This window comes from Hesperophylax consimilis, chromosome 14, assembly GCF_061612785.1.
Source record: "Hesperophylax consimilis isolate HC1 chromosome 14, BYU_Hcon_1.0, whole genome shotgun sequence".
In the NCBI taxonomy this organism is placed as follows: domain Eukaryota; kingdom Metazoa; phylum Arthropoda; class Insecta; order Trichoptera; family Limnephilidae; genus Hesperophylax; species Hesperophylax consimilis.
Window position 1 is genome coordinate 2,031,275 of NC_142849.1, and position 20,895 is coordinate 2,052,169.

The following is a 20,895-nucleotide window of genomic DNA, read 5'->3' on the forward strand; positions in this document are numbered from 1 at the left end:
CCCCGGACACCCTGTATAGGTTTCTAATACTGTAAGGTAAATTGGTAATATTGAATTGTTTGCATATAAAAAAAAACATTTAAAAAATATTTTTGTATTGGAAGCATCAATATATCAACTCAAAATATAGCGTGTTTTACAAATTCGGTCGAATAATTAGGCTCAACAATGAGTAAGCTCACAACCAAACCCATCACCTTCTGATTCCCCGCCTCGCTTCGAAAGCACAATATAATGATAAACAAGTTTGCTCGTCAAAGACCGACAATCAACAGCAAGATCAATGCTTCTTGCGACCTTTTGACTGCGAAAAACATGCACTTTCTATTTTTAACCTGTTTTCGTTATCCAGATTTTGGAATCAATAATTTTGGTATTGGTGTCATTTTTAACATCTACACGCTCTCTCTAGACTTTATTGGTCGATGATTGGAAGCCATGAATGTGAAAATAGAGAATGGATGTCTTCATATCTTTGTTTTAGTTCCTTGCTTTACCCACAGTAAGTAAATTGTCTTTGTTCCCTAATAAATAATTGATTAATTTAAATAAATCTACAAGTGGCTCACCAGCAAGAGGAAATCGGAAGACATTTTGCTAATATAACACACGATTTGTACATTACAAGTTTGGTATGTAATCTCGTACCGCCTTGCCATCTTGGCAAATACAATAAGAACATGAAATGTTTTTATTTTGTTTGGAATTTCTGGTACAGTTGCGAACACGCATTTGTCATTGCTACTATTCTGCCTGCGCTAGATTCACGTCGTTACGTTGACGCTTGCGCTTTGTGAGGGGCGTAAAGTCGGCCGCCATATTGTGAATTCTTTGGCCCCATTTATTTTTGTGGTAACTCGATTTCATCCGGAGAATCCGTTTGTGTTTGTGCCATCAAATTTATCTAAAAGTGTAACGAATCATCCGTGCTCTGTTTTTGCTATCTCTTTTCATCACTAATATACATAATCTGCTTTGTGGAGAAGTTTGTATCACCCTAATAGGGTGTAAATTCCAACATCCAAAATGGGCACCCGAGATGACGAATACGACTATTTATTCAAAGGTACGTAAAATTACCTTTCTTGACTATATTTTCGTCGATTGACTCCTGAATCTTAGATATTCCCTACTCTACTTAAATCTTTTCATTCGCTTGAACTGTACACCTATTTCTTCGATTTGTTAAAATGTCAATACTTTTTTTAACAGCCTACAAAAGTTATCAGACGTCAATAATTACCTTTGTTTTTTGTCAAGTCCGTTTAAATGTTGGTAATCTATCTTCTAAGTGTAATTTGTTAGTTGTTTTCCGCAATAATAAGTTGTTTCTTTGTTGCACAGTTCTGACAGTCGATTTTTTTACCTCGAAATTTTATTCTTGTTCGTTTCATTGTCATCAGCTGATGAACCTGTGGGCAATCAACCGCAATAAAACTGCCCGCAAGGAATATCGATTAAATTAACGAATTACGCAATTTTTATAAAATTGTTTTTACTCATATTTTTTGTAATTACGTATCACTATTTTTTATCGTTTGCGACGTAGGTAGTTAATTCTGAACAAACCACTTGATTGTTTTGCATAATATATCACTTAATTTATAGTATTATAAACATAAACATTCAATGACTGGGATAATACTATGTGCCTAGTTCCATCAGAGTATCTTCTCTTTTGTTCAAAGAAAATTTTAAAAATATACTTTGAACGTCCTTATTTACTAGTTTATCCACAAAGTATCTATTCTACTACATATTTTACATTTCCGCGTAGTTTTCCATTTATCTGTAAAAGTATAGGAGGCTATATGAATAATTAATCGTTTTGAAGGTCACATAGCATCTAGACAACAATGTACCAATGGGTTTATGCATATTTCCAAGTGTTAGATTATCTTCTACAATACTTGAGGATCACAACTGATTAAAGCATTCTAGTTCAGAAGTAATGCTATATCAATGGAGTGCCTTGATCAAAATATCACTTTCCTCAATGCTATCGTACAAACCCATATTTGCTACAACATGCTTCATAAATATTATAAATAAAGGATAAACTGTTTATTTCCCTTCAGATTCTTATCACACGTACACCGCCCACTTTAGTATTCACCTCTTGCTCCCTATAACTTCAATACATTTTCCCAGCATGAACTCTACAAGGATTATAATATCCAAGTTATATTTTCGCTGTATCATCCATTGCCATTTTGGCTGTCTCACAAATATGAAAATCTGAACCAATAATTTCTATTAATTATCATATTAATTTCATACCTAGCTATACTAAAATACAAACCAGAGTTGAGTTAGATTCCCGACTATGGCTGTTGTATTAATTTGTCACGTATTCGCTTGTTTATAAATTCAAATAATCTTGTTTTGTAACAAATTTCTCCTTTTGTCAATTATTCTTCTTCCTTTGTTAGAAGTCGCAAATAATTCACAACTTGAATGTATCCTTTGCCACATTATGATAATGTACTGCTTACAAATCCAAATTCTATTCAAGCCATAAAAAATGTTCAATTGGAACTCCGTAGCGCTCTAGATAATATTATTTTTGTCCCAGTCTTCTATTGATATGACCTTTACTCTCCACATTGTTATTCAATCCTAATTAAACCATTGTATTCTATAGAAACTGCCTTTAGAATAATACACCAGAGTCTACTTTACTGTTATTATATTAGTAGAGTTCATTTTTATAACTTTTCTCACCTGAGAAGTAAATTTACCAGTCTATTGAATAAAATACATTATGTAGCTGTTTTTCTAGGTGTCTTCATTGTTATTACCATCAGTAGACAATGGAAGATTTTTTTATACTTTTTCTGCTTTATGTTGTTGAGCCTGTCCTTACACTCGTCTAGCGTAAACTTTAATGCCTTAAGATCAAAACTTAATCCCGATAATGTAAACCCAGATAAAATCCACAGCTAACATTTTGTAATTTGAATATGGAAATTATACTTATTCAATAAAAAAACGAGAAAAACAGACTTGTGGCACCATTTTTCCAGAGTTGGAATATTTTTCCATTTTTATGGTTCTGTGAGTGACCTCATATTTCTCTTTGACCCCATTTCATGTTTTTGTTCACTTAATCTATTCAAATTAAATTTTCTAAGAGGCATGCATTGTGTTTTACAAATCATTCATTCATATTTATGACTTTCATTTATAAATTTTGTCTTAAAATAATAACTGTTTGCATGTATTTATATTTTCAAAACCATTTTTTTTTATGATGTAGGTTACATAAATACCAATTAAGTCTGATTAAGCGTTCAACCAATGTTATAATATGATTGATTGGTATTTATCTAAGTGACAGTTATAAACACTGACATAATGTAACTTCCCTTTCATTTGGAATATCAAATGTTCACAGTTTAGTTTCATAGAAATAACTCAAAGACCTTCAAACAAGGGATAATTCATAAAATGTTTATTCAAAATACACATATGGTGCAAACCCCGAGAATCTATTAAAAATAGGGTTATTTTTGTGAATACTTGCGCAAAACAAAAAAATCTGATGACACATTCCTTTCTTTGAGATGTGTGCGGAAGATGAAAACATGTGTGCAGACAATTTTTAACAAATGTGTGGCTGCACACCTTAGAGGGAACATTGCTTATAGGGCATAATCAAAGAAAAACATTTCTACAAGATAATCTTACAAGAAAATGATGCCAAAACTAATTACATTACCATCTATTCCCCTTATTCTATGCAACTACTCTAGCAAGTGTTTTCTATCCCTTCAAAATACTATGTAGGAACTATTTATTAACTAACTAACTAACCATCACGCCGTTTTCTGACAGGGGTAGGCAGAGGACAGACTGCCAAACAACTCGGTCTTGGCACACACTTCTTGCCTCATTCACATTCATATATACTTTTCTATTATTCTGACTCTTGGCCATGTCTTCCTCGGTGGCGTCCCCAACTTCTGCTACATGTATATTACTTATTACTAATTTGTATTATTTTTTCTTTTTCCAGTTGTACTAATAGGAGACTCCGGTGTGGGAAAGAGTAACCTACTCTCTAGATTTACAAGAAATGAATTCAACTTAGAATCTAAATCAACAATAGGTGTCGAATTTGCAACTAGAAGCATAGAGGTGAGCAAAATAATTTTTAAACTTCCGCAATACCTTTCCCCCACATTTCTATGCGGGAACTTTACTTCTAAAATATGCTAATTTCTTTTGTCAAAGTGTAAAACTGTCTACAGGCCTTCTGGTACGGAGATGCTAAATTTGAAATTGAAATTTTCAAGTATTAAAAAAGTCATGTGAAATTTGGAGCATTTTTTTTTCATTGTGTCGAGTGTTCAGTTCAGTGTCAGTTTTGATAAACTACATATCTGGAAGTCTTCTCTTTAGCACCTTTTATATTTCGCATTACCTGTACCAGTCGCCCTGAACAGTTTGACTTGGGAGTTTATTCACAGTAATCCTTTGTTACCCAAATTCTTTTACTTGTGATGAATGATTGATTGTCGTTAGAATCTTCTTTTATTATTAATGTTTCACAGCTTCAATTAAATAATATATATACCATTGGTGAGAAGTCTCCATTCCATACCAACCATACACATGCATTTGGATTCATGTGGTGTAAAGTTTCTTAAAAATCTGTTTCTGTGGAGGAGAAAATCTATTAAGTTTTTAGATAATGACCAATCTAGCACATTCCATTTCAGTGCTCCCATAATAGTGGTACCCACATCTGTCTGCCAATTTAAAATACAGTCATACAATGGCTATTGTAATCATAGGGGTGCATTCATTCCTCACAATAAAACAACAAAAAACGTCAAATGTTTTCTTTCATGAAGAGAAAATTTTTTAACCTTTTGTAATACGTAATTACTTAAAATTGGTAACATGCCATGTTGGTGTTTGATCAACTGCTATGTTGTTTTCTACTTTTCCCGAGCTCAATTTTAACTCGTTCTTAATCCATACACACATTTTTACAAATTTGACAAATGACCTGGCAATAGAATACACATACCACATACATAGATTGATTTATTGATAAAATTGAATTTCTTTACATCACTGTATGGCGGTATTTTGCTTGGCAATTATTAGTGATAAGCATTCTCGTTTACAACTTGGAGGATAAGAGCTCAATCTCAATAATAGAATTCAAGCTTGTCCCATTTTCATAACAGAATCACAAAGAAAGTACACAATTGAGAATATTCAAACATTCAATGGAATTACTGTTTCAATTTTATTTCTTTGAATGTTTTGTTTGCTACACATTTTCAATCTAGATTATCAGAAATCAGGTGAAATAGAATGCTATTGGTTTATTAGTTTTGCCAATGATTATAATGTGGATTAATGGCTGACTCATGTTACATTCTTTCATTCTTGTTCACCCACATGAGGCTAAAGCGGCCGAATTATAAAGGTGTCATTTTAACTTCCTGTACAGCAAAAAAACTATTATGTGCACAGTTACAGTTCCTTCCTTAAGGTTGTACAGGAATTTTTACAAGGTTTTAACAATAATCGCCAATATATTTTGTAGGTCAGGGTCAATTTGATATTTGAATTTTGCATTCAAATTTACTTTCCTTTCATTGTCTTAGGTATAACTGAGTTTTGAACCTTTATCCTAGTTTGCTTAAAATGTATTTCATCACATCCACGCACACCGTGTCTATTGATTTAGTTTTAGGCTACGTCCGCACAGACAGGCGGCTTGCTTAGTGCCTAGAGCCTAGTGGCTTGCATTCTGGCTACTTGCTAGGATACACGGTGGCCGCACTGAAGGTGGTTTGCGTGGTGGGTCGCTAGGTGACTCTAAAACTGCTACTTATCCACCATGTTGGGTTCATGACATAAATAAGTCACGGTCAAGTCATGGGGAATTTAATGTTCTGTATAAACAATTGCCTAATTTTGACGAAAAATTTTACCAGTCCAGAGAATCATTTAATCTACTTCTCAGTAAACATAATCCAACGCCATAACCATAATTAACGTCTCATTGTAAAAAAAATTATGACAGAAATAAATAGATCACTTTTTAGTACTTACTATCTTTTTCTACTTCGATTGCTACCTCTTCCCATAGTTTATTAATTTTTTTTTTTTTTTATAGACAAATTTTTATGGAGTTCATTAGCTGGATTCCACAGAGGTTTTCTTTTAAAAACAGATGCAATTAATATTTCGTCCATTTTTCTCTTCGAAAATGCCTCGCGCCTAGTGACAAAAAACCAACACGTTGGTTCACTTCGATACACGCAAAGCGACTAGCATGCGACTAGCTAGGCGCCAAGCGCGCAGTGCGGCCAGTCGCGAGTATTCTAGAACTTTGTTTTACTAAGCTACTCGCTAGGTGACTCGCTAGACTCTAGGCGCTAAGCAAGCCGCCTGTCTGTGCGGACGTGGCCTTAGAGAATGTGAGATATGATGGAATGTACATACTTGTCTTAGTCGGGCATGCGATATGACACAACAGACAGCGAAGTTATGTTTTATGTTGTAGTAGTATGTAACCTGTCTATTTGTGTCAGAACGCGAACACTTCACATCCAGGGAATACATTTTTTGTAACTGATTTCCATTGACTTCACAAAATACATGTGTCAGTCTTATCCAGTGGCAGTTTGTACTTGTACACAAATGGGTAATGCTCTAACAATGTAGTCAGCCAATCCCCTACGCCAGGTCGCGTAAGGAATACTAGCAATTTTGAGGTTTTTTACGACCTGCTGGAATTATCGGTGTCTGAACTATGAACTAAAGTGGCGTCAATCTCGGTGTGACAAATAAATGTATTGTGTCTTTGGATATTTCCGCATCGTTGAAGAGTTCCTAGGTGACACCAATTCCGACTCATGTTCAACATCCACGCTCTGCTCGTATAGATAATCGATGTTTCGAGGAGATAATTCTCGATGACCGATATGGAATCCACTCGCACCACGTGACTTATGACACGTGATGCAAATAACAAAAATTTAGAGCCGATTGAATTCCACTTAATATTTTTATAGTATTACATTTATTAAGTTATCTGCTTTGGTTTTTGGTGGTTTTGGTTGATAATTATTATTTTTAGATTGACCGAAATTAAGACAAGGCGTTGCTCCAACGCTTCTTAGTGCTAGCCTCCACTGGTCTTATCACGATCCTCTGTTTTCTGGCATTTTCTGGCAAATGTCCGTCAAAGTGTTAACTCTTTGACTGATTTCACAACTTTTCATTTTCAAGATGTCAAATCTCTTTTTTGAAGAGAGATAGACAATGAACCTTAACCTACAACTGCTACAACTTAAAGTTCGGTACTTACCTATTGTAAATATTTTTCCTTTTTTCTCATTCTTCCACCAAAATCAAAGTAAAAAGTTTTAATTTAACTACATACAAGTTTTTTTTAATCCTTTCATAAAAAAAATTGTTTTTGCTTTGCATAATTATTTTTCTAGGTAATTTGCATTTTATACAGATGCAGGCTTAGGTACTTGACACTCTTTTGGGCAGTCATAACTTGTTAATTTTTCAATGAATTAGTGTACACAGCGCTTTATACACAAATTATTTACTCGTAATTTCATTATTATATTATTGTGGTTGTGAACATAACGGCTTGAGAATGTCAAAGCTTAGTCGAGTATTTGACTATTGTCCTGAACAGAACAGTTACTTCCTGTTACAGGGAATGTTAAATAGGCAGAAGTGTATTCCGTTATAATTAGGACACAATTAAAACAAGTCATTATTATTCTTTCTTTGTTTTTGGAATGTCCAAGCTTAAACAAGTATGGAATCAATATCTTCATATGGCGGGGACTTATACGCTATCTTAGGTTATGTGTCACACATGGTGAGGTGGTATTGGTGACCTGTCAACACCCACACCTCTGTCTGTAGGAGGTCATTGCTTGGCATGACAACTCCATTATTTGTGAATGTATCTCTTAAAATCCACAACTTATTGGATTATATTATTTGGTGGCCATTTTTCATTTATTATTATTTTTGAAGTGGCTTTATTTTACAATTCTGTAAATATGCTAATCTTTATTGGATTAACTACGTATGTTATTACTCACACGGTTGAGTCAATGCTCAGTAAAAATGTTTACCAATTTTTTCTTGGGTGATATTTCTTCTCTAGGTAAAATGTCAATTTGTGTGTGTTTTTTTTTTTAAATTTTCTTTTATTTTTATTTATGTGAACGCTACACAAGAGTCCCAACTGCTCCTAACCATCTGGAGCCAGTGAGACAATGACATCCCCAGTTGGGGTATATTGTGAGACCGAAGGTAGTGGGAAGGGAAGGAGATTGGAAAGAGAACGGTTGGGGAGTACCTGGCTATTCAGATCTAGTCACCAAACACGTCCAAAGCCGTTTCAAGCAACGTTTCAATTCTGAATGGTGGTCTTACACCAGGGCAATACTGAGAGTATCTTCCACTCTGGAACGTGCCGCAAGTATACTATATACAATTTTAGATGAGTAAATTGTGAAACAGCACAAATTAATCTAATAAAATTTACTTGCGCACATCGGGATTTGAACCTCCAACCTCTGTCTTGCTAGTCGAGAGCTATACCCCTCAACCACGGAGGCCGTGTAATAATCTATTTTTATAAATTTACACTTGTGATGAAATGCTCTGAGATGCCTGGTTTCAATACCACATTTAAATGCAGCCTCATTCTGACAAGATTAAGATTGTCTTGGTAAATAATAATAAACCTATTGTTGCATTTTATCACATGAATTAAATTTCCTCCTTGCATTTAGAATGACACAAATATGCCACAATATATCAGGGAATGTAAACGCAGTAAGAGGTTTATAGAGCCAAGTTCAATGTGAGACTACAGTACAATTATGTAAACCATTGCAGATAATCAAAGGCTGCTCATGTAGGCACAGTCTAATAATGTATGTGTGGCCATGTTACTATGGTTACACTTCCAATGCCAACAGACCGTGACGCTTGGAATGTTCACACTGGACTGACTGCATTCGATTCATGCTAATCTATCCATACACTCCGCATATTTCTCCAAGTACTTTCTTTGCGTTTATTCCGAATACAGGTCAATGTTTTTTTGAAAACAAAAATTTTAGTATTTAATTTAATTATTTTTATCTTCTTTTTTATGACTAAGAGTCATCAAGAAATGGATGAAAGATAGTTATTTTTTATTAATTTATTTTTATCATGGAACATTTCAAATCAGCCAACAGAAATCAAATCTTTGGTATTTTAGATTATCATTGTCAGATATTGATAAAATTTATTTTAATGTTGGCCATAATGGGTTCACAACATCAGATTTTTGTTTAAATTTATTTTAATGTTGATCACAATGGGTACACAACATCAGATTTTTGTTAAAATTTATTTTAATGTTGGCCGTAATGGGTTCACAATATCAGATTTTTGTTAAAATTCAGTTGATAAAAAATTGATATGTATCTGGGAACCCTCTTCCAACATCAAAATTGGTTACGACACGACAATCCTGCGAAGTACGAGGTGAAGAACTATAGAAATGATCTTATTGTAAGGTATTGGCAGGTCAATATTACTGGAAGAATGAGATATCATTCATATACACATTGAAATGCTTAGTGCAACTCGTAAGTGACCAGCTCAGGCACCGGGCTCCATCCAATCTAGAGTCAAGTCGGCCTCAGAAGCTAACACGCCAAACGCGCGCCCAACATTTGTACTCGGTTGACATTTTGCACATGAGAATGGGTCATATCTACGACTCATTCTTGAGTTCCACAGCTTGATTGTGGAGCAATTTTCCGGTCTCTGTTGTCTCCCTCCCACTAATACGGTTCTCTTCAAGACTCATGTTCACTTCTTCCTCCCTTCAAAAAAACCCTCCACCCAGCATCTCCAAAGATAATGGTCCTGAAGGAAATTACTTTGCTCAGGGTCTCTTGGGTGGAGTTAAAAAAAGATGTAGTATGGCCAGTTTGATAATTATACTTTTTTGTTGCTTGAACAAAATTAAAATAATATTTCAGTTTTTCCTATACAATAAAAAAATATTAACTCCTAAATGTATCCTGAAATTAGTGCCTTTCACCTAGTACCACTAGTTCGAATATGCAATGTCATTATTTGCTGAAGCCCATTTGGATATTATGGTTACATTTGGTTATTGATTTTATTTATATGGAAAATGCATTATGTAATGATCTATTTCCATGTCATGTTAAAAGTTCTTTATGCACCTCTGCGTTTGTTTGAACTTTAAGTTATTTATTAGTGACCGTAGTTTTTTTACTATCTTTATTTTTGAGCCTCGTCAGAGAATTTTCGTTTGAAATGTTAATTCACCTTTTTTTTTTTGCAACCTCTTGATTGCTAAGTTTTTTTTGTCTAGTTTGAGGTTATCACATCCAGAATTGTTTGTTATTTATTTCTCCTTAATTCGGGGGTAGTAACCATTTAATAGACGGTAGATTTTTGCCCTTTCAAATTGGCATTTTATTTTTAAATTTGTGTTAGAGCAACACAAGCTCTCGTAAGTTTGTAGCATGGAATTTGTACATTTTTTTTTCCTGTCTGGAATTTTTAGTTTAGTTTACACAGAAGGCATAAAATGAATGAAGTCACTCTTATTATTAAGAATAAGAGATGGTAGGATCATTGTTGAACACATCAAAATATTAATCAGACGTATAAATACTGAGAGTATCACTCTGGTGAAAAACCATCATTCCGAATCGAAATGATGCTTGAAATTACTTTCTAACTGCATACGCTTTAATTGTTTTTTGTTTTTATTTTTATTGTATTACACCTCTCATGATATGAATGTATACATTTGATATAATCTGTTTAAGTTAAAAGCACCCAATGACAAACTACTTTAAAGTAGTTTATTGGGACTTTTTGATTTTTGTATATTATTTTGATATTTAATAAAAAAAAAAAAAAAAAAAAAAAAAACCGAGTTTAGTGACCAGATCTGAGTTACTGTCCTTCCTCATTCTCATCTCCTTCCCCTCCCGTTTCCTTCAGTCTTTTTATTTTATTTAGAGGTTTAACATTAAAAAATTACAAATATATAACAGATTATATACCAACCGTCTGATATCAGTGTACAATAATATGTAAGGATAAAACAATAAGTTGGAATGTAAAATAACAAGAGACAAATAATGTTTGGGTCAAGTAAAGTTAAGTGAGAACAAGAGATGTAAGAAATTTGGTAAAGTTCTGGGAGCTGTCGCTAAATATGTCCAGAATCTTGCCGCTACAGTGGATTTTATAAAGTCGACACATTTACACAAGAGGTTGGTTGGAATGTTAAGTTGGTTCTTTGGAAAGGAGTATGGAACGTTTTGGGGTTTCTAAGTAGATGGTGTTTGATATTGATTGTGGCCAACACGGAAGATTCTACATGGTTATTATTTATAATTTTGAAAAGTAATTTGATCTGCAATCTGTAAATTCGGATTTGGGATGCGTTAGTCTTTATTCTCATAATAAAATTGGGTTAATAAGATGAAAGCGCAATGAAACTTAGGTGAGGCAGATGGGCAGTACTAGTAAATGGTAGTATCTTATAAAGTAGAAATCTAAGTTATGTTTATTAATTCCAGGTGGACGGCAAGACGATAAAGGCGCAGATCTGGGACACGGCGGGCCAGGAGCGGTACCGCGCCATCACATCGGCTTACTACCGGGGGGCTGTTGGAGCACTGCTGGTGTACGACATCGCCAAGCACCTGACCTATGAGAATGTGGAGCGCTGGCTGCGCGAGCTGCGCGATCACGCCGATCAGAACATCGTAATCATGCTCGTGGGAAACAAGTCTGATTTGCGCCATCTCAGGTAAACAACTTGAATCTTTATTGTCTACACTCTTTAGTCAAACTGCCGAGTGATGAATATTGATCAGATAATTCAGCCTAAACTGAATAACGGTCATAATACAATCAATTGTAATGACTTTTGCTGTAGAAATGAGACGGTGTAAATTGTTGAATGTAGTCTGAATGCTGTAGAAATTAGATACCTGCGATATATGGTGTAAAATCATGTAAAGTTGTTTGAAAAATGTGGAGATTCGTAAATAATGCAAGGCTGATGTAAGCATAATGATTATTATGTAAGGGATATTTAGATGATTTGGCATGTATGAAGAAGAGAAGAACGAAGAGAAAGAGTGTAAAAAAAATATAAGATGCAAATGGCAGAAGAAGTCTGGGACGCCCGAGAAAGACATGGTACTATGGCTTAGGATGGAATCGCTGGCTTACCTTCAGCGATCGGGTGCCTCGTCAGTAGATTTTCTTACTCCAATTTATAAATCAAAACACATTGTTGTAAATGATTGTAATAAACTGAACTTTATTGTTAATTTAAATTTATACACGAGTCAATCGTAAATTTATCAGAAGGAAGGAAATAAGAACAAACTGTCAAGAAAGAAAGGTAGATCCTGAATAATATTAAAAATGGCCAGCGTCCGCAGCTAGAGGCGGAACGTGGCAGTGTGGCGATCCTGCAAATATTGCCCGCAGTAAAAAACAATATTATGCGTAAATTGATGTTAGTTCTTATTCCCTATAATACGATCAAGTGAACCAAGTACTTGAGCTGGCCTGCGATTCTGGAGTTAAAAGATCAATCGTTTTCGTATGCGCCGTCTTCGAGTGAAAAACTACTAGTCGTCTCGACTAACTTTTTCGAATGTTTCAATTTTACGTATCTTGAGCGTCGAACGGTCGAAGTTGGTACAAGAGATGATTATATTGGCACCCCTGTGAATATTGTCTATGTTCCTGATGTTTTTGGGATTTCTATGGTGTGACTGTCAAACAGACAACAGTTATTCGTTATTCAAAACAGAAATGGCTGCGGGACATATTACAAATTGCCAAAAGCAACTCTTAATTGAGCTTGTAAGCTCCGATAAAGACTTAGTAAGTGGGAAATTTTCACCCACTTTTACATTTGCGGAATCCGCGCGGTAAAACAAAAATTGACAGCTAGACTAGATTTTGACAGCCAATTCCATAGAAACGCCAACAACCTACCACTCGCTGCCCTGTTTCTACTGGTTATACCCAGTAGTTGTTGTGTGGAATGACTTTTGACGTTTGGCGTCGAAGTATGTACCTTCGACCAATTTCGGGAATAGCAACGACGACCAACATACGTACTTTCGACGACGATTACGAGCGCCCTCGATTCAGGAATAGAGCCCCTGGGCCATGTCAAGAGTCAGAATAACAGAGTAAAATTGAAGGAGTGTATGCGAAAACTTATTTGTTTAGCGTTCCATCCCCTCAGCACTTTGTGCTTCACACTAATTGATAGGTCAGTGTCTGGTAGAACAGACTTTGTCCTGTTTGTTTATTTTCTAAATAGTGGGGTATTTTACTATCATAAAAAAATTAATCGGGTAGATTACATTTAAAACGATAATATATATTGGGTGCTGTAAAATAATTAGTTGGGTGTTAAAAAATGTAGCGTAAGCTTAATGGATTTTAAAATGAATTTCAATGCCTATTATTTACATCATAGTAGATTTGAATGAAACAGTTTACCTTATATTGCCAGCAGTACTAATTAGTGAATACAACCTTGCATCCTGGAAGTGACTTGCGGCCTCTACACTTTGCAGGTGACGGTGACTTAACTGTGTGGTCGGTGATTATTTTTATTGTAATCTTGATATTGCTGTTGTATTATCACAAATAATAAGTATTTTATCAGCAGGTTTATGTAATGTGCCGTGCATTATCAGCCTTACAATTAACTCCAAAATTGGCAGGTCGCTGATGACTCAAACAATATTGAAATAAATTACACCCTAATCTATGACTGTTTCCACCAGGCTTATACTATCAGACTTAGTAGAATATATTATATGTTATAAAGCACTTTATGCTCGAAGTAGTAAAATCACTCCGGATCTTGTTACATGTAATTTGCACAGCTTTTGTGGCTAGAATTTGTACATCAACCTCCGTGTTGGAGGGGTAAGGTTCTCGACTAGCAATTCGGAGATTGCAGGTTTATATCCCTGTGTACGTATGTAAATTTTAATTGATTAATTTGTGTTATTTCACAATTTATTCATTTAAAATAATATACGGTATATTTGCAGCACATTCTAGAGTGGAAGATACTCTCAGTATTGCCCTGGTGTAAGACCACCATTCATAATTAAAACGTCGCTTGAAATGGCTTAGGCCGTGTTTGGTGACCAGATCTGAATAGCCAGTTACTTCCCAACCTTCCTCCGCCCATCTCCTTTCCATCCCCACTACATTCAGCCTCACAACTTATCCCAATTGGGGATGCCATAGTCTCACTGGCTAAAGATTTTTTTTAAAAACTACTCTTGGCTCACAATGTCATTTCCATCGTGAGTTATAGAGCTTTGAAATTTCCATTTTACTATCGGGTTTGGCTCTATAAAACACAGCATTATTGTGTTGCAATGAATGTGTGAGAGGATAGAATGCCAAACACACTGTCTATCCTTTCAGTATTTCTGTTGTTGTTTAATAATAAATGTATGCAATATAAATGTATGCAACCCAACCTACTAACAATCAGAGAATAACAATTCACTCTTGTCCAAGACCTTATTCTTCCTGTACTTGCCCAAACTTAGAAAAAGTATCCCATATAAAATACCTAGGGGTCCTAATTGATCATCATCTTCGTTGGGATCAGCACTTAGCCAGCCTAACTCCCCGAATTCGCAAGCTCTGTTATGTTTTTCGAACATTAAGAAATATCCTTACTCCTACAATAATGAAAGCAGTCTACTATGCTCTCTGCCAATCCCAATTAGCATATGGCATCATAATTTGGGGCGGTTGTGCACATTACCTTATTGATCCATTACAAAAAGCCCAAAAAACGATAATACGTACTATCAACAAGCGACCGACAAGATACTCCTCCACTCGACTCTTCACTGAATACAATGTCTTAAACATACGGCAACTCCACATAAAATTTACTCTAATGCATTTTTTGTACAAATATAAGAAAAAAACCCTCGTACACCACAATTACACCACCAGAACAATAACCAACCAATACTACAACGTACCTACACTACATACCACGTCAGCTCGAAGACATTTCATGTACCTAGCTCCCAAAATATTTAACCTTCTCCCTGAAAACTTAAAAACCGAAACCAACCCCATAAATTTAAAAAACTAATATCAAAATGGATAAGTTCACTTGGAGACCACAATATATAAAAATTGGTACATAAATTAAATTATATTATAATTTTATCAACTAATTATCAATTATTATTAATATTTAATACCATCTTTATTACTATAAATACATTTAGAAACCATGATTTTAATATTTGTAATGCAATTAAATTTGTATAATTTAATAACTTTTAATTTAATTTAATTTGTATAGTTTTATTACTTACTTATTATTTAATTGTATAATCTAATTAACTTATATTTTTATCTGAATTGCATAACTTTATAACTTATAATTAACTTATTTTATAAATCCAATCTGTAAATATCACCCGCCATAACACAGGGACATCCCTAGCATGGCGGATGAATTATCAAAAATATGTAAAAATGTTCAACAAGTTCTTATAATAAATAAATAAAAATAAATAAATAAATAAATGTTTGTTTGTTTCCAGATCGATCCCCACAGAAGAAGCGAAAGCATTTGCGGAAAGGAATGGCCTCAGTTTTATAGAAACGTCAGCATTAGATTCTACCAATGTGGAGACTGCTTTTCAAAATATACTCACAGGTAACTAATTAAGTAATATTCATTATTCTTATACATCCTATTTCAGTAATAACTAGCTGACGTGTACCCAGCGTTGCTCGGGGACTTATAAGTGGTTTGGGGTAAAGTTTTGATTTTGTGAGGCCTTTTTAAGATATACAATTCTGTAGTAAATTTTTTTGATGTATTTCTTAAGGTTTAGCCAGCGTTGGCAATGTAAGCCCCTGAAAATATTTTGTTTAAGACTTTATTGCTAAACATCGACTTTTTTCTACTTTCTATAATTATTTTATTTATTTATAGAGTAGAGACGGTTTACATGTTGTTCCCGTGAGCACTTAGGCCATAGGCCCATTGTGCCATCTCCCATTTTACCTCATTCCTTTCACAGTCATCCGGTCCTTTTTATAAAGTTCACTAGGGTAGTCATTGGATATGTGGCTATGTCTTGTCTTCCCAGGTCTCATCTCTCCTCTCCAATCCCCTTTGGTTCCCTGAAGGCCCCACAACTGAATAGCGTCTTCTATAAATATAATATGCATGTATTATATATGTATATAAACCTTTCGGAAGAAATTCTCTAAATGAGAGTGAAAACTCTATCAAAATCCGTTGCGTAGTTTAGAAGAACTAAGCGCATAAACAGACAGACAGAGATAGCGACTTTCTCTCATTTAGAGACAGATATATTATTTCTTTTTTTATTTACTGTCAAAATAATTTTATTCCACTAAGCGTTTGCTTTAAAATAATTATCTAAAAAATAGTTTGCATTGCAACCTCCCTCTCCTGCGATTACATATAGTTTAGTTAAATTCTATAGTATAATCTTGGTTTGTATTTACTCTGGTGTTTTTCTGGTGAATATATAAAATGAGTCATTATTGACTGATAATGTACTAGGAGTCATTTTTCAGACAAGCATTTTCAGCAATGTGATTGGTCCTAATATTTAAACATACTCATTTACATGTCGTGATTGGCATTCCATAACCAGATCCTTCAGATATTTTAGTTGTTAAATTTTATAAATATTGCCTGTTTGAGTTTTTCTCTGATTTTCTATTATTATTTTAAAAAAATCTTTAAACATCTCTCCTCTGACTGATCTTTGTCTTGTGAGGGATTCTGACAAAAACAAATATAAAATGTCACGATTTATCTATTTACTAGTTTAGATTAGGATGTCCGACCTTTTGACTTCTCTGGGTCATGCCCACAATAATTTGTCTCTTGGAACACGTAAAATATGATGACAAAATATGTATCATCCACATTATTAACTTAACATCATACAAAATATAATTATCTTACCTTTACCTGTGCCTCGAAAGTGCTTGAAAGATATATTTTTTAAAGGAAAATGCAGATTAAAATTCCAATAAAACTTTATTGTTTTGGTTTGACTATCTAATTACAACTCACCTATATACATTCCATCCTTAGGTCTCTAAGGATAGTTTTGCATTACATTTTCCTGTATCCTATCTTTAGTCCTAGAACTGTCATTTCAATACTTGGCTCTGTTTTGGTTTGTCAATAATATTAGTTTACATTATCTGTTTGTTTTGTTTGCAGAGATATACCGGATCGTATCACAGAAGCAGATGCGCGACCCGCCCGAGGGTGATGTGATCCGACCCGAGCGAGTGGAGCCCATCGATGTGAAGCCCACCCAGGCCGACAGTGTGCGGCGCCAGTGCTGTCAGTAGGGGAGGCTGAGGTAAGCACCGACTATTTACCTTACAGCTACAAACAACATACCATTCAGTACTGAGGTGGCAATACGGTGTCAATTCAATGTCACTATCAAGCACCCTGCCGTTTATTAGTTAATTATGGTAGAGAGCTTGCCCTCCTGGTATTAAACCTACAGATATGAAAAAATATCAACTATCATCTCAAAGACGGTGGCAGATTTTTCTAAAGTATGCATGTGCAGTGATCTCCCAAACAGTAGCAACTACGAACAAGATAAACCATAGTTTATAATATTACTCCACTTTAAACAGCGGCCCACTAAAAAGCATCAGTAAAAACAAACTGCCCTTACAAATATCAGTCCATGAGACAGGAATTCAGAACACCTTTGTACAACCGTTCCCATGGAATATTTGATAAATCTTCTGTTATTGTTAAAGGTACCTCTATATCCAGAGATTAAAAAAAATCATCATTTGAAGACCCTTAGCATTTTCTACCATTTAGCACGTAACTTCAGAACTTTTAAAAATTAAATTGTAATTTTGTTTTTCACACATTTCTCCAATAATTATTATTTGGTGTAGGTATTATTTGCAATTTTTTTCCTCTAATTAGTAAAAAAGTTTTAAAGAGATATAACAAAAAATAAATATAAAAAAATTGCCAATATACACCCACTCGGTGACACAAAAATGGCACCAATTGCAAAAATGAGACAATAAAGTGAAGTCGCCTTGATCCACGCCTCCGGATGAAGTTGCACAGTCTCTTGGAACTGTTGGAAAACCTGTAGAAGGTCAAAACGGCTTAAGTTTGGTTACCAACAATGGTGTCCATTTTAAGGGGTTGTTTTCTAATGCTGACACAGTGTCCTTTCCAACATTCGGATAGTGAATATCTACTCATGTTGGCTCATCTCTATTATTGGCTTGGTGAAACTTATTTTCGAAGATGTGCAATTTTTGTGACGCCGAGTAAGATAGTTAGTAAGATTTTCTTATGGTGGTTTTTACGCATCCATTTTTTTGTATTGAGACATTTAACCAACTGATTGTGACTTTTATTAGAGCTCGAATTTAATGACTTGCATCAGAGTTGGCCACTTAATGCATTATTGTAGTGTAAAAACAATTTACTCTACCTGATTATATAACATTTCGTGGGCACTGCAAAACTGTGTATTGAACTCGGCATTCCATCGTGCTTAGGTATAGTGGATTCACAGGTCTGCCTTATTGCCATTTCAGTACTGAATTTATAATACATTCTGTTATTATCAAATAATACAAGCTGATGTTTCTTGCCTACGTGTCATTAGTTGGAAATACTTATAAGTGTGTAATATATATTACTGTTTATTCTTATATATTATTATGTAATATGTGATATGAACAAACATTGTAGTTTATATTGGTACAGGTAGGGAAACGTTCGAAACCGTTACCAGATATATAAATGTGTATAGTGCATCTGATTTGATCCCATTCTGACTGTTGATGTATCCTAACAAATGTGTGAATATTAGTATTATTGTTTCAGCTGTTTGGGATGTGTTGGGAGCTGAGAAAGGAGTGTTGGGGAGGTCCCGACAGGTTGAGGCCGTACGAAGAAGTAACTTGTAGATATCCATACACATTTATCCTTATAACGCATATTGAACAGCAAAGTTGATTGATTCACCGTGCGAATAAAAAGCGCCAGACACCCAAACAAAACAAACAAACTATATATTATATTTAAGATAAAGTATATGTATTAAAATCACGCATATTTCATAAGCCACCACTGGATTGTTTTGTCTTTCCGTTGCTGTTTGTTAGTAGGTTGGCGGCGAGACTGCGTACTGCGATAATGCAGACTGCGGTACTGCATCTGCGCTCAATATAGCCACTGCAATAGTTCTCCAAACAGACAGGGTCACAGTTGGGGAACTTCTGCCTTATTCCCAGTCGCTTGGAACGCTCCTGAAGCTCCTCTATTTGTAGAGTGTGATTATATATTAGTATATTCATATTATATTCAAGTAAAAGAAACAAACAAACAAACAATACGCTGGCCTTACATGATCTACTTATCTACGCAACTTAGTTTCAATGGAGACGATGGATGATTATTATTGTAATGTTATTTGAATTATGTTATTTTTAGGATATCAATTTATTATTAATGTATTATTAATACATAATATTATTAAAACTTTATATTATTTTAAATTGCATCCCCGAGGCTGACACGCAGTATTGCCCACATCTATGGCATATCTTACAAGGCATACCTCCTATATCTATGGTGAAGTGTCTCCCTTAACCTTTGTGAAGAGTCACGCTTCACTCAAGTGAATAGTCTCACTTCCTGATGTGAAGAGTCACGCTTCACTCATGTGAATAGTCTCACTTCCTGATGTGAAGAGTCACGCTTCACTCATGTGAATAGTCTCACTTCCTGACGTGAATTGTCTCACTTACCTTATGAGGAGTATGTATGTGACTTGATGTGTCCACGGCGTTGTCACCTGGGTTGGAGTAAGGAGAGACAGTGTATAGATTTTGCCATTTTGTTGATGAGTTACAACAACCGGTATATTATTTGTAAATTGCTATTTATATTTGAAACTTTTAAAATAAATATCTTAAAGCTGACATTAGCTTTAACGTCATTTGACCATCTTTTATTTATGTCATATCTCCCTCTGCACCGGTTCTCTGTTCCGCAGCCAGTGAATCATTCCAAACACCGCCCATGAAGGAAATTCACTCGGCATGAATTTAGCTTTAGAATGGTTCATTTTTATTTTGTAGGTTAGTCAAAAAATATTGATAAATTGCTTGCGAGCATTAATGAAAAGGTGTTCAATATTGTCCATATTTTTTGTAATGGACATAGCCATTGTGGGAGCCTTTTATCCTGAGCTGAGATGTTAACTTTTACCTTGAAGAAGTAATGTAAGATACTCAAATTCATGTAAAGAGTTTTAAATAGCATGAGCAAATAATTCATATTCTTAAGGGGACAAGTCTTTTAACAACTGTTTCCTATATTATCTGTTCATAGTCAAATTATTGTCAATAAACTAAAGATTAACCAAATGGATATGTATCCCTTTCAAGACAGTTTCTATATAAAAACACTATGATTTTTTCATGCAAACAGTGCTTGTTTTAATGTGGAAATCTTTAAAGATTGAGATGTAGAACAGGCTTGTATGGTTAAATGAAATATAAAATTTTAAACGATTTTGTATTTTGTAGGTTAGTTTTAAACTCTCCTCCAATAATACAATATCTTCTCAACTCCAGTTTTTGATAGTGATAGGAAACTGCTCTAATCTGAATTCAACTTTAATCTTTACATTTTGATATTTTCTCTAAACAATAATTATTGTCTATGTGTAAAATGTTGAGGCA

At 34.6% G+C, this 20,895-nt stretch overlaps 1 protein-coding gene across 1 annotated transcript; it reads left to right on the top strand.

The window, feature by feature from the left end:
* Positions 1-766: 766 nt before the first annotated feature.
* Positions 767-20,147, top strand: Rab11 (RAS oncogene family member Rab11). The gene is made up of 6 exons (XM_089639410.1): positions 767-1,066; positions 4,019-4,140; positions 11,637-11,869; positions 15,693-15,808; positions 17,366-17,510; positions 19,031-20,147. Exons 1-5 carry the CDS (start codon positions 1,027-1,029, stop codon positions 17,497-17,499), a joined length of 645 nt encoding a protein of 214 aa, XP_089495536.1. The 5' UTR covers positions 767-1,026; the 3' UTR covers positions 17,500-17,510; positions 19,031-20,147.
* Positions 20,148-20,895: the final 748 nt, after the last annotated feature.

Coding starts and splice junctions, on each gene's coding strand:
- Rab11 (XM_089639410.1), top strand. CDS start 1,027: ATGGGCACCCGAGATGACGAATACGACTATTTATTCAAAG. Junction 4,141..11,636: donor TTGCAACTAGAAGCATAGAG/GTGAGCAAAATA, acceptor TATTAATTCCAG/GTGGACGGCAAGACGATAAA. Junction 11,870..15,692: donor TCTGATTTGCGCCATCTCAG/GTAAACAACTTG, acceptor GTTTGTTTCCAG/ATCGATCCCCACAGAAGAAG.